At 34.7% G+C, this 12,613-nt stretch overlaps 1 protein-coding gene across 1 annotated transcript; it reads left to right on the top strand.

Moving 5' to 3' along the window:
- The first annotated feature begins 2,810 nt into the window (after positions 1-2,810).
- Positions 2,811-10,111, top strand: LOC107813765 (NAC domain-containing protein 6). Its single transcript, XM_016639071.2, has 3 exons — positions 2,811-3,057; positions 3,323-3,591; positions 9,617-10,111. The coding sequence occupies exons 1-3, from the start codon at positions 2,898-2,900 to the stop codon at positions 9,905-9,907; spliced, it is 720 nt and encodes a 239-aa protein (XP_016494557.2). The 5' UTR covers positions 2,811-2,897; the 3' UTR covers positions 9,908-10,111.
- Positions 10,112-12,613: the final 2,502 nt, after the last annotated feature.

Raw genomic sequence — 12,613 nt, 5'->3', positions numbered from 1 at the left:
AATTTGATATACTTCTTCAAATAACTGAAATAACCATCATAAATATATCAAATCAGATCAATAGTTCTAAATTTATAAGGAAAGCAAAAGTGATATTATGGGATGAATCACTTTTGGCTAAGCATCAAACGATCGAAACAATCACTTAGAGTTTTAGAGATATGTTGGATATCGATGAACCGTTTGGTGGAAAAGTAATAGTTTGGGAGGTGATTTCTGTCAAGTACGATTAGTAGTTCCAAAATTGACCAAAGCAGAAACTGTAAAAGCTAGCTTGCCAAAATTATACTTATGACCTCAAATGAAAAATATTCAAATGACAAGAAATACTATAAAAGTAAGAACAGATCCAACTTCAGTAACTTCTTGCTTCGTGTCGGAAACGAATAAGAGCATCGAGTAAAAGATGATTTGGTTCTTCTAGAATACTTGGTTATCAACCCCAATGGTAATAGTAGTGCATTTAATAAGGAATATATATATTTTCATCATTAGATTAAAACATAATTTATGCAAATTACATGGTAGAAATTAAAGAGCTATCTTAGCTAGCAAAAATTGAATATATTGATCAACTAAATAAAATGTTGATTGCTAAGTTTTATGGTAAAAATAAAATATTTTTCAGTTTTGACTCAACTGAAGATGATACCAACAATAACTATTAAGAAGAATACTTAAATACTTTCATACCAAATGGCCTTCTACCGTACAAGTTTGTTGTCAAGTTCATTATTTTTTACCTATGTTAGTGTCGCCATATATATATTATAGACTAAGTTAAAATTGATCTTCTATTGCATATAGGTTAATTTTGAAGAAAAATATGTATGTCATGCTACTGAAAATTAGATCCGCTGAATAGCTTATGTAATAGTACACATATAATATATAGAAGTTTTGACAATAACGTCATACATGCAGAACTTATGATACTGTTCAATATGCTTCTAAGTATGTGTCTATCCCCGAATTCAACTTTTGTCTTCCGAAACTAAAGAATATCCTTTTAAGTTTGTGTGAAAATAATTTTAAGTATGTTTATATTTTGTAATTATAATAAATAAAACACAAGGACAAACATCCTAAATATTGAATAGTATTTACCACAATATATTTTCTTACGAATAACTATATGTTGCACTTTCAAGAGAGATATCAATATCGACAACAATAGTTCTGGTATAGCATAGTAACCAAAGCATTAGAAGGAAACATATACAAAAAAACATTGTCTATATAGAAGTATTCGATAAGATACCATCACATTAGATACCTTTAAACTACAATACATAATTATCTGCGTAATATGACTAAAATTGATTATTTATGTAAGTTATTATGATATCCTTTAATTTTGAATTCACGTATTATGCTAATGTAATAATATTTTCAGCACTTAGATGATTGTTGTAATATTATATATAAAATTCTCATTAATTAAATTTATTATTCTTTCATATAAATAAATTTTTAAACCATCATATGTCATTATTAACGTGCAACACACGTTTATAGATACTAGTGTTTTAAAATAAGTAAGTAGGAGCATGAGTACACTTGTCAAGAAATAAACTAGACTCGCATAAGTAATGTTTGTTATGTGACTCACATACTAAAATTTCTCACCGTTATAAGGGTCAATTTACAAGAGTGAAAGCGAAACCAGATTTACAAAATGATAAACCTAAAGAACCAATATCAACCGTGTGGTTGAACAATTCAAAAGACGCAACATAAATCAATAGACTCTCTCTTTTCTTTTTTGTTTTCTACTTAGAGCACAAACATGTGGACCTAAATTTGTATGCAACTAGCAAAAGGACCCACCAAGTTTCCAGTTGTGTTTCTATCAGAGGAACTTTAGTTTCATTCCTCCCTAATGCCGCTCGCAATCATTGTCATTTTCTGTGGAATATTTCACAATATGCTGTCCGACTATTGTCTCAATCTAAAGTGAGTTTAGATTTGAAATTATGGTAAGTTTAAGATTTTACCTCTTCTTTCAAGTTGATATTCTTTTATTCTCTTTGTCCCAATTTATGTGAAGTGTTTGACTCGACACATAATTTAAGAAAGAAAAAAGACTTTTGAATCCTTATAGTATAAATATAAAACAAGCTATAAATAGTTAGGTGATTATAAATTATCTCATTAAAGGTAAAATAAGAAGTTTGAAGTTAAATTGTCTTTAAATAAGAAAATATTACATTCTTTTGGGACATACTAAAAATGAAAGTATGACACATAAACTAAGACATAAGAAATATTAACTTTAAGTTGTCGACTTACAATATATAAATATATAATGCTTGTTAAATTTGAAAGTATACTGTGTACACACATAAAAATACAAATAAAAACTATTTAGGAATTTGTGTCAGATTACATAGGGGCAGAGCTAGCCTTCACTATATGGGTTTAGTCGAACCCATTAATTTTGGTTTAAACTCTGCATTTATTTTAAGAAATTCATATAATATGTACAAATCATTAATTTAGAACCTAGTAACTTAGAAGAGCTAGATTTCAATTTTAAATTCTGACTCCGTTTCTGAGATTACACCTCTAAGTAAAGGGTTATGTAGCTTATTAGGCAGGGGTGCAATCAAATGCAGTATTTCAATACAGAATCATGATATATATGTTAAAAATTACTACTAAAATTTAACAAATGTGACATTTTAAACTCAAAATTCGAAAAGTCTAATAAGTGCAATAATAAGAACTTTAAAGGGTGAATTCGTTAATTTTAAATTCTGAATTGGTCTAAAACAGTACAAATGTTCGCCTATATTAGAGGCTGAAGCTGATGGCTTAATTTATGAAGTCGCTAAGGAGGTAGTGCAAGCATACTTACAATTACCAATCATCAAAACATTTGGAGAAATAAGAAAATGTCCTTACCGGAGCTTGAGCTCCCTGGCTTCCGTTTTCATCCCACTGCTGAAGAACTCATCAACTTCTACCTCAAAAGCATTATCAAAGGCAACAAACTTGACTCCAATGTCATTGCCTTTGTCAACATATATCTCCACGATCCTTGGGAGTTACCTGGTTAGTAACACAGTTCTTTCCCCCCCTCTTATTCTTTCTTTCTGTAATTATTTTATTAATGATTTGATCGTGTAAATATAATTCACACAGTAAAAACTCATTAACCTATTGCCAAACGTTGATGTTGGAGCAAAAAAGTTTTTGATTCCAAATCAAAAGAAATTGGTACAGCAAAATATGGAACTGGAATTATTGACATTTTTAGCACATTTTTACTTATCTTTGCTACTTTTTTTATTTTTTATTTTATTTTTTGTGGAAGTAGGATTGGCAAGAATAGGGGAAAGAGAGTGGTATTTTTTTGTACCAATAAACAGAAAACATGGTCCTAAAGGGAAGCCTAACAGAACAACAAGAAATGGTTTCTGGAAGGCAACTGGTTCTGATTGCCAAATTCGTTCAACATTAGACCCGAGGAAGGTTATTGGGCTCAAGAAGACTTTGGTTTTCTATGGTGGAAGGGCACCTAAAGGGTGCAGAACTGATTGGGTCATGAACGAGTACAGACTTCCTGATGGCCACCCCTTACCTAAGGTACTTAACTTTAACTTATATATATTAACAGTGTAAAGATTTTTTACACTATCGATGTTATTTAACTTATTGTAATAGGTAATCTCCAAGTTGTTGATTCCATCTTTTAAATTACCTGATGGTAAAAAAACAATCACTATATAGAAGTTAAAATCAAAGTGTACTAGGTAAAAAAACAATCTCCAGTCCTCACACTCTGTTCTTTTTCTTTTCCTTTTCTAGTTCTTATTCTTTGTGACAGCGAATTCAGAATTCTTGTAGGAAAGGTTAAATAGAGAACTATTCAGAACTTTATTAACATGCTACACCAGGGGCGGAGGCAAAATTTGAGATAAGGGGATGTAAGAGATGCTAAAATATCACAATTTGGAGTTGAACTGATGACCTAAAACTGTTTTTGAACACTTTTTCCCACTATGCTATAAACTGTCCTAACTTTAACGGAATCCAACAATCAGTATATAAACATAACGGAAAAAAGATCACCTATGCGCAATATAATTTTCCTATAAAGAGGATACAATTAATTCTAGGACCAATGTCACTATATCACTATAATGTACTAAAAGTCTACACGATTTAGGGCCCGTTTGGTCATAATTGTTTTTTACTTTTTTCCAAAATCAATGTTTGGCCATGAATTTTTTTAATTCTACTTGAAATTAAATTTCAAATTTTTTCGTAATTTGAAAAAGTCCAAAAAACTGTTTTTCAAAATTTTCACTTCAAATCACTCAAAAAAAAAAAATCAAAAACAGCTCTGTCAAAAATCAGCCATTAGAGAGCACTGTAACGTGAAGAAGAAGGAAGAAATTGAGAAATTTCTAACTGCAATTACTGTGCTAACAGAATCAGTTATATACAACTAATTGAAAAGATAAAATAATAAAAGGACCTCTAACTTCTAGTAATTATATTTAGGTCCCAATAATAACTAACATCTAATCCCTAACTTCCAATACTCCCCCTCAAGCTGGAGGGTGGAGAATGTTCAACACTCCCAACTTGTTGAGTAAGAACCTATGCTATACAGATGATTGTCCTTTGGTGAAGAGATCTGCCTGTTGATCTTTGTAGAAACATATTGAGTAACCAAGATACCATCCTTGATACGTTCACGAACAAAATGACAGTCTATCTCAATGTGTTTAGTACGCTCATGAAATAAATGTTTCGCAGCTATTTGCATTGCTACTTTGCCATCACATAACAGTGTGACATGATTAAGAATACACACTCCCAACTTTGAAAATAACCCCAACAACCACACTATTTCTGAAACTACTGATGCCATGCTGCGATATTCTGCTTCAGCACTACTTCGTGAAACAGTGTGTTGTTTCTTTGATTTCCATGAAATCAATGAATCACCAAGTTTAACTGCATATCCACTATCAAACCTTCTTGTCATTGGGCAAGCTGCCCAGTCAGAATCACAAAAAGTTGTCAATGTATCTACATTCCCTCGCTTCAATAGAACTCCCATTCTTGGTGTAGCCTTTAGATATCTGACTGCTCTAAAAGCAGCCTCCATGTGTGACTTCTTAGGAAGTTGCATAAATTGTCTCAAGGTTTGCACTACATAACTGATATCTGGTCGAGTGACTGTCAAGTAGAGCAATTTCCCTATCAGTTTTTGATAGCTATTTGCATCGATCAAGGGATCTTTATCTTCTATTCCAGCAGCTCTGTCATATTTCACTGTTGTGAGTTTCTAATTGACTTCAAGTGGTGTTAATGCTGGTTTGGCACCACTTAAGCCCAACTCAGAAATGAGCTCTAAATTATATTTTCTTTGGTTAAGTAGTATTCCATGATTAGATCTCAACACCTCAATCCCTAAGCAATACCACAATTCTCCTAGGTCTTTGAGTTTAAACTGCTGATGCAAAGCTACCTTAGCTTCATCAATCAATTCCTTATTACTTCCAGTTAGTAGCAAGTCATCAACATAGATGAGGATGATGACAATATCCTTGCCTGGCCTCTTAGTGAACATAGAGTAGTCATGAGTGCTATGTATGAAACCTGCTCCCACCAAAGCTTCTGTGAGTTTCAAATTCCATTGCCTAGATGCTTGCTTGAGACCATATAAAGAATTAAGCAGCCTACACACCTTCTGCTCCCCCTGCCTTTGGAAGCCCTGTGGTAAATCCATATAGACTTCTTCAAATAAATCTCCTTGAAGGAAAGAATTAAAGACATCCATTTGGTATAAGGTCCAATCTTTTGTGGCTGCAAGTGTTATCACAGACTTAATAGTCAACATCTTTGCAACTGGTGAAAATGTCTCATGATAGTTTAATCCCTCTTGTTGATTGTATCCTTTTGCCACTAGTCGTGCCTTGAATCTTTTAACTTCTCCATTTGCTTGGTACTTTATTTTGTACACTCATTTGGACCCAATAGAAGTTTTGCCTGGTGGTAAGTCAACAACCTCCCAAGTCTTATTATCTTCTAATACTTGTATCTCCTGCTTCATGGCTGTGATCCACCTCTCATCCTTTATAGCTTCCTTGAAGTTATAAGATTCCTTCAAGGCTGAAAAATTGAGATATAACTTCTGTATCTTGATGACATCTTCTCATAGGATAGGAAGTTTGAGGTTGGATAATTGCATTTTGAGGGCTTCTGTGACTGCAACACATAGTCTCTTTGCCATATAGGTGGAATCTTTATCCTTAGTGACTGTCGAGTTGGTGCATTGGAACCAGACTCAGTCCTAGGTGTATCTTGCCCATTTTGAACATCTTCAGTGACACCATCTTGAACAAGTGAACCAGCAGATATGTCTTCAACATTGTTTAGCACACCATGTGTAGTTTGTGTTCCATCTGTTACTATCTCCTGCACTGGTGGTGCAGCATCATGATTTTCATTTGGTACTGATGACTCTTCCAAAATCTCCTGCTGGTGATGCTGCATTATGAATTCCATTATTGCCGCTCTCTGCGGTGAACTGGTGCATGTGTTTGTTGTTTCTATTGTATTAGGAACCTGAAATGATTCCTGAAGATTGGAAATTGTTGGTAGTCCACCTGTTTGAGCCTGCAAACCAGTCTCTAAAAAACTAGAACCAAAGTCATTAGATGTGAATAGATGTTGTGTTATTTTCCTAAATTGAAACTCATTCTCCCTAAAGGATATATCTCTGGTAATGAAGAAGGTTCTAGTAGTTAAATCATACAATCTATAGCCCTTTTGAGTAGTTGAATACCCAATGTGAACAACATGTTTAGCCCTTGCACCAAACTTATCATCTAATACTAGATTTGTAGCATAACATAGGCATCCAAAAACTCGTAAATATGCTATTGAGGGCTCTCTACCATACAACATTCCATAAGGGATTTTTCCACTTAATATCCTGGTAGGCAATCTATTAATCAAGTAAATAGCAGTTTGTACACATTCCTCCCAAAGTATGTCTAGAACATGACTTTGAAATTTTAAGGCCCTTGCAGTATTCAGTATATGTCTGTGTTTCCTTTCAGCTACGCCATTCTGCTGGGGTGTATATACACAACTACTTTGATGAATAATTCCCTGAGATAGCAAGAACTCATTCCACTGTGTATTGAAGAACTCTTTACCATTGTCTGTTCTCAAAATCTTGACAGAAGTGTCAAACTGTGTCTTAACCATGGAAACAAATTGCTTCAGGAAAGTAATAGTTTCATTCTTAAACTGCATCAAGAAAATCCAAGTAGCTCTAGAAAAATCATCCACAACTGTAAGAAAGTAATGTTTCATATCATGAGTGCTCTTCTTATATGGTCCCCATACATCCATGTGAACCAATTCAAAGGCTCTAGCACTCCTTTTCTCATTTTTAGGAAAGCTAAGTCTAGACTGTTTAGCTAAAGGGCAAACAGTGCATTTATTCTGCATATTATCATCTATTTTATTATGCAAAAAAGAAACATACTAGATAACAGGAATAGAAGCATGCCCTAATCTCTCATGCCACAAGTATGCTGTTTCACCACTTGAATTTCTCACATCCGTATTTGCTGCTAAAAGTCTAAATCCTCTTCCTTTCAGTATGTACAAACCTTCATTTTCTTTACCAATCGCTTTTACCCTGCCATTGTAAAGATCCCGAAACACACATAGTGTAGGCTGAAATGTGGCAGCACATTTTAGATCTCTAGTTAGCTTGGACACTGACATTAGATTAAACTTAAAATCAAGAACATGTAGTACATTCTCTAGCTTATAAACATCTGACAAATATGAACTTCCCACATGTTCAATTTTTGTAGTGATACCATTTGGCAATGTCACTTTATCTTGTGTCCTGTCATCTACTCTTCTTACACTACTCATTAAATCTAAGGTAGATGAAATGTGATGTGTTGCTCCTAAATCTACAATCCAATCATCATTCCTTTTGTTTGAGCTATGCATACTAGAATATAATGCAGTGATTATACCTGCAGTCGTTGCTTGATTCTGTGCCTTCATGTCACTTGGTGGTGAGTCTTTGTTCAACAAATCTAGAATCTGCTGGTACTATGCTTCTGTAAAGAAATGATCTCCTCATCTAGCTTGTGATGCTCCTGATGTTCCTTGTGAACTTTGAGCCATATTTCCTTCTTCATGATTCACAGAACCTTCCACATGATTCGCAGTTGTTAGAATCCCTTTAGGATGAAATACTTTCCTTCTTCTGAAATCTTCAGAGTATCCTACTATTTTGTAGCAGTTTTCCTTTGTATGCCCTCTCATATGGCAGTGTTCACATTGCAGATATAGTTTCCTTCCACGAAATCCTTGACCTCTCCCTGCTTGCATGGCTAAGGATCTGATTTATGACCTTTGACTCCACCTACTGCACATTGTTGACTCTCATCTTGTGTTATGAGCGCATATGCCTGATTAAGTGTGGGTTCAGTGGTCTTCATTAGAATTTATTTACGAGCTTGGTCATATGTATCATTTAGTCCATCTAAGAACTGCATGACTCTTTGCTGCTGTAAATGAGTCATGTGTTCTTTAGATTTTGGACAACCACTGTTCGGATATGGCACCAAAACATCATACTCAACCCATAGTTCCTTCAATTTGGTAAAATACACAGGTACAGAATCTGCTCCTTGAGATAACCTCGAAATCGATCTGTGTAACTGAAAGATGCGAACTCGATTTACCTTATCAAATCGCTCCTGCGGGTCTTCCAAAACTGCATGTGCATCTGATACATAAATGATACCACTAAGCATATCCTTCGAAACAGAGTTCATAATCCAGCTGTGCACTACAAGTCTCCCATTCCTCATGGAGATTTTCCTCGAATGACTCCTTTGCACAAGCTCCTATTACAAACCCTAGCTTTCGCTTAGCTTTGAGAGCAAGACGCATTGATCTACTCCACAATCCACAGTTTTCCGATCCTGTGAGCTGAATTGGAATTATAACCAATCCAGGTGTGTCTGAAGGTTGAAGGAAAAATGGATGAGTGTGGGCGATTCTTTTTTTTTTCTCTCCGTCGCCATTAACGCACATGCAGAGTTCTAAAGCAACATTTTTTGTCAAACTAAAAAATTGTTTTGAATTAGAAAATAAGAGAGCGAATTGAATCAAAGCAGTCGATTAGTTGGAGAAATTTCATAATCTCACGAATCTTGTCTCCATGGCTCTGATACCATGTCAAAAATCAACCATTAGAGAGCACTGTGACGTGAGGAAGAAGAAGGAAGAAATTGAGAAATTTCCAACTGCAATTATTGTACTAACAAAATCAATTATATACAACTAATTGAAAAGATAAAATAATAAAAGGACCCCTAACTTCTAGTAATTACATTTAGGTCCCAATAATAACTAACTTCTAATCCCTAACTTCCAATAAGCTCCAAATTGTAATTATGTCCAAACACAACTCTATTTCAAATACCATTTTCACTTAATTTTTTTTCCCACAATTTATGTCCAAACGCCCACTCAGCTAGACAAGACTCGTTTATTTTGTCACTATCACCTTCAAGGAACTCAAATTTTGTAAATTGTAAATTGGATGCAGGATCATGACATAGTACTTTGCAAAGTTTACAGAAAGGCAACTTCCTTTAAAGTATTGGAGCAAAGGGCAATAGTTGAAGAACATGCAGCAAAAAGACCCCCAACATCACATGACAATCTTGGTCCTTTAGTCCCTCAAGAAGACTTGGAATCATCAGCCTCACATAATTTTAGAAGCTTCCAAGAAGAAAATCATAACACCACCATTAAGCTACCTCAATTATCAAGTCCCCTCTGGACTGAACTACAGAGCACAGGGCAAGACTTGTGGAGTCTATTTTCTTTGTCCTGAAGAGACTAATTACTTACCCATTTAAGCTTAGAATGACATATTTCAATATGAAAGTCTTTTACACGACTCATTAAAGTTTGATGTCGGAATAAATAAGTTGTCTCTTTCATAGGGGAAATTATGATTGTAATCTGACAGTTTTAACTCTATTGCTGTTTTGCCTGATGAGGCATTATAAGGAATCTTCATGTAAAATGTAAATTACCTTCCCCTTTCTTTGGGTTATGATGGCTTCTTTATGCAATCAACGACAACAACAACAATCCAGTAAGATCACATATGTGGGGTTTGGGGAGGCTTCTTTATGCAATCAAATAGCCCATATGTTCAACCATGATTGATGCATCTAATTGTTATGTAAACTCGGGTATCACTTTATTAATATTAAAAACTTGTGAATTCAACCATGACTGATGCATCTAATTGCCTTCTCTATTTTCCTGCTTCCTTTTTTAGATGTTAATTTTCAGAATTACCCCCTGCGTATGGTAAATGTTCTTTTTTCATTGAAAACTTACTGAAATAGAAAGTTATAACGTTCTGAAAAAGGAGTAGAGCTTTAATTCCTTATAGATTCTTAGGATATATACCACTGCAATTTTTTCCCGGTTAGGTAGGAATAACTACCTAAAGAGTCTACTTTGAGGAATTAAGTAACGCTTCTATCCCAGTAGTTATGGACTCTAATATGGTAGTTTTCTATTTTCCTTCTTTATGATGCATTGCAAATTCACAATACAAAGATTTCATATTGATAATGATACCAAGACTGGTTACTAATAGCCGTTTAACATGTGTTCGATCCATTGGATAAGACTACAAGGATATTATAATATGCAGCACCGATATGACGATTCAGTTATACCATCAAGGGCTGTGGTGAAAGAATTCTGATAGAAAGTGTTTTCCTCTTTAATCGGTCTTGTTAGACACATATTCATATTAGTCGGATCCAAAGTAGGTAACAGACACACTGGAAAAAAAATTCAATTCCTAGTTGGGGAGTATTTATGGTGTTTTGATAAAATGTGCTGCTCATGTCTCGAGCAACACTACTAGAAAGGGTAAAGCTAATAGGGGAAAGCCCCTAATTATAAGGATTAAGGAAGGCATTTGCTAGCTAGAGTCAAGCGGGTGGCATTGTTCTGCTCTCCTTGGTAGGAGAGTGCTTTAATCGGACATAATAAAAAAGGAACCATTGAATAGAGACGACTCAGTTTAAATATTCTCTAGTTAAAGTATGTTCTTTTAGAATATTTGGATTGACTTGACGGGTTGTATCTCCGCTAAAGATTACTACGTATGGGATTTGGCTCATTTGCATTTCCTGTTGTATCCATTTCCTCAAGTTCTAACTTTGATGGTCTAAGACTCTTAAGTATATATCTCTTTTTAGTTTTAATGGTCGAAGTATAATTACCTTCTTAAAAAGTCATAACCATAGTTAAGATAATAGATTTTTTTTTTGGTTATATTTGTAGGCATATAAATTTTATTGGAATTAAATCCGTAAAATAATTTGGACTATATTTTAAATTCAAGATATATTGGTCTAAATAAATATTATGGGCTAATATATAAATGAATTAATTATACAAGTCCAATATATATGGATTAAATAAATAAGTCTTAATCCATTGGGCTTGAAGACTTAATTGGGCTAAAGTAATGAGCCCACTTCATTAAGCCCAAGATGACATCTTCCTAGAGGCCCAGTTTGGTGCCACGCGTGAAATGACGTGGCACGCCAAGTCAAACGGAAGAGCCAATAGGATCATGCCACGTATCAAAATGACAAGGCATGCCAAGTCACACTAAAAGGCCAATGAAATCGCACCACGTGTGCAAGTGACATGTATCACACTTCAATTTGATTGGTCGGAAAGAGTTTGTTCTTATCATAACTCTTCCTTTCAACAACTATAAATAGGGGTCTTCATAACTCAGAAAAGACACCAGAAGTTATAACAAGAAGCAAGAAAGAGCTCGTGGATCAAACGCTGCAAATTTCTCCACTAGTGTCAAGCTTCAAGTTCAAGTTCAAGAAATCAAGTTCAAGTTCAAGAACAAAGAACAAATCAAGGTCAAGTTCAAGTTCAAGAACAAGATCATCGTTTGTGGCAACAAATACATATTCAAGATCAAGCTCAAAGGCCCTTGAATTTATTTACTATAGAAAAGTAGAATCAGAGGATTCATAGAGATTGTAACACTCAAATATTCGAAATAAAATACTACGATTGTTGCGATATTTTTTCGGTCTTGATTTTATTTTCTCGACCTAAATTTATTGTCTACAAATTCTGGCACGCCCAGTGGGACAATCTCTACCTCTCATCTCAACTTTTCAATCACCAAAGTTCAAGAACATTGAAATGGCTTCGAAGAAAATCAACTCCAAATCAACATCCACCAAGGCTGCTAACTCCAGGTTCTATGCTGATGTGGAAAACATCCTCGATGTCACCTTTGGAAGCTTCGGACCAGTTACGAGGAGCAAAGCAAGCTCTTTAGGACAACAAGCACCCCAAGTGTCGTCCGCATCAACCCCTGTTTTCGGATCTTCATCCTCAAAAGGAGCAAGATCTTCCACAAATGCATCTGAAGGAGGAAGCGATGTTGCTGAAAAGATCAAGAAAACTCTTGCTCTGCTTGACCTCATCGGCTCCAAGCACTCTGCTGTGAAGGAAGATGATGATGCTTCAA

This window comes from Nicotiana tabacum, chromosome 3, assembly GCF_000715075.1.
Source record: "Nicotiana tabacum cultivar K326 chromosome 3, ASM71507v2, whole genome shotgun sequence".
Lineage (NCBI taxonomy): Eukaryota > Viridiplantae > Streptophyta > Magnoliopsida > Solanales > Solanaceae > Nicotiana > Nicotiana tabacum.
The sequence above is the reverse complement of the archived record's forward strand: the minus strand, read 5'-3'. Positions and strand labels throughout refer to the sequence as shown.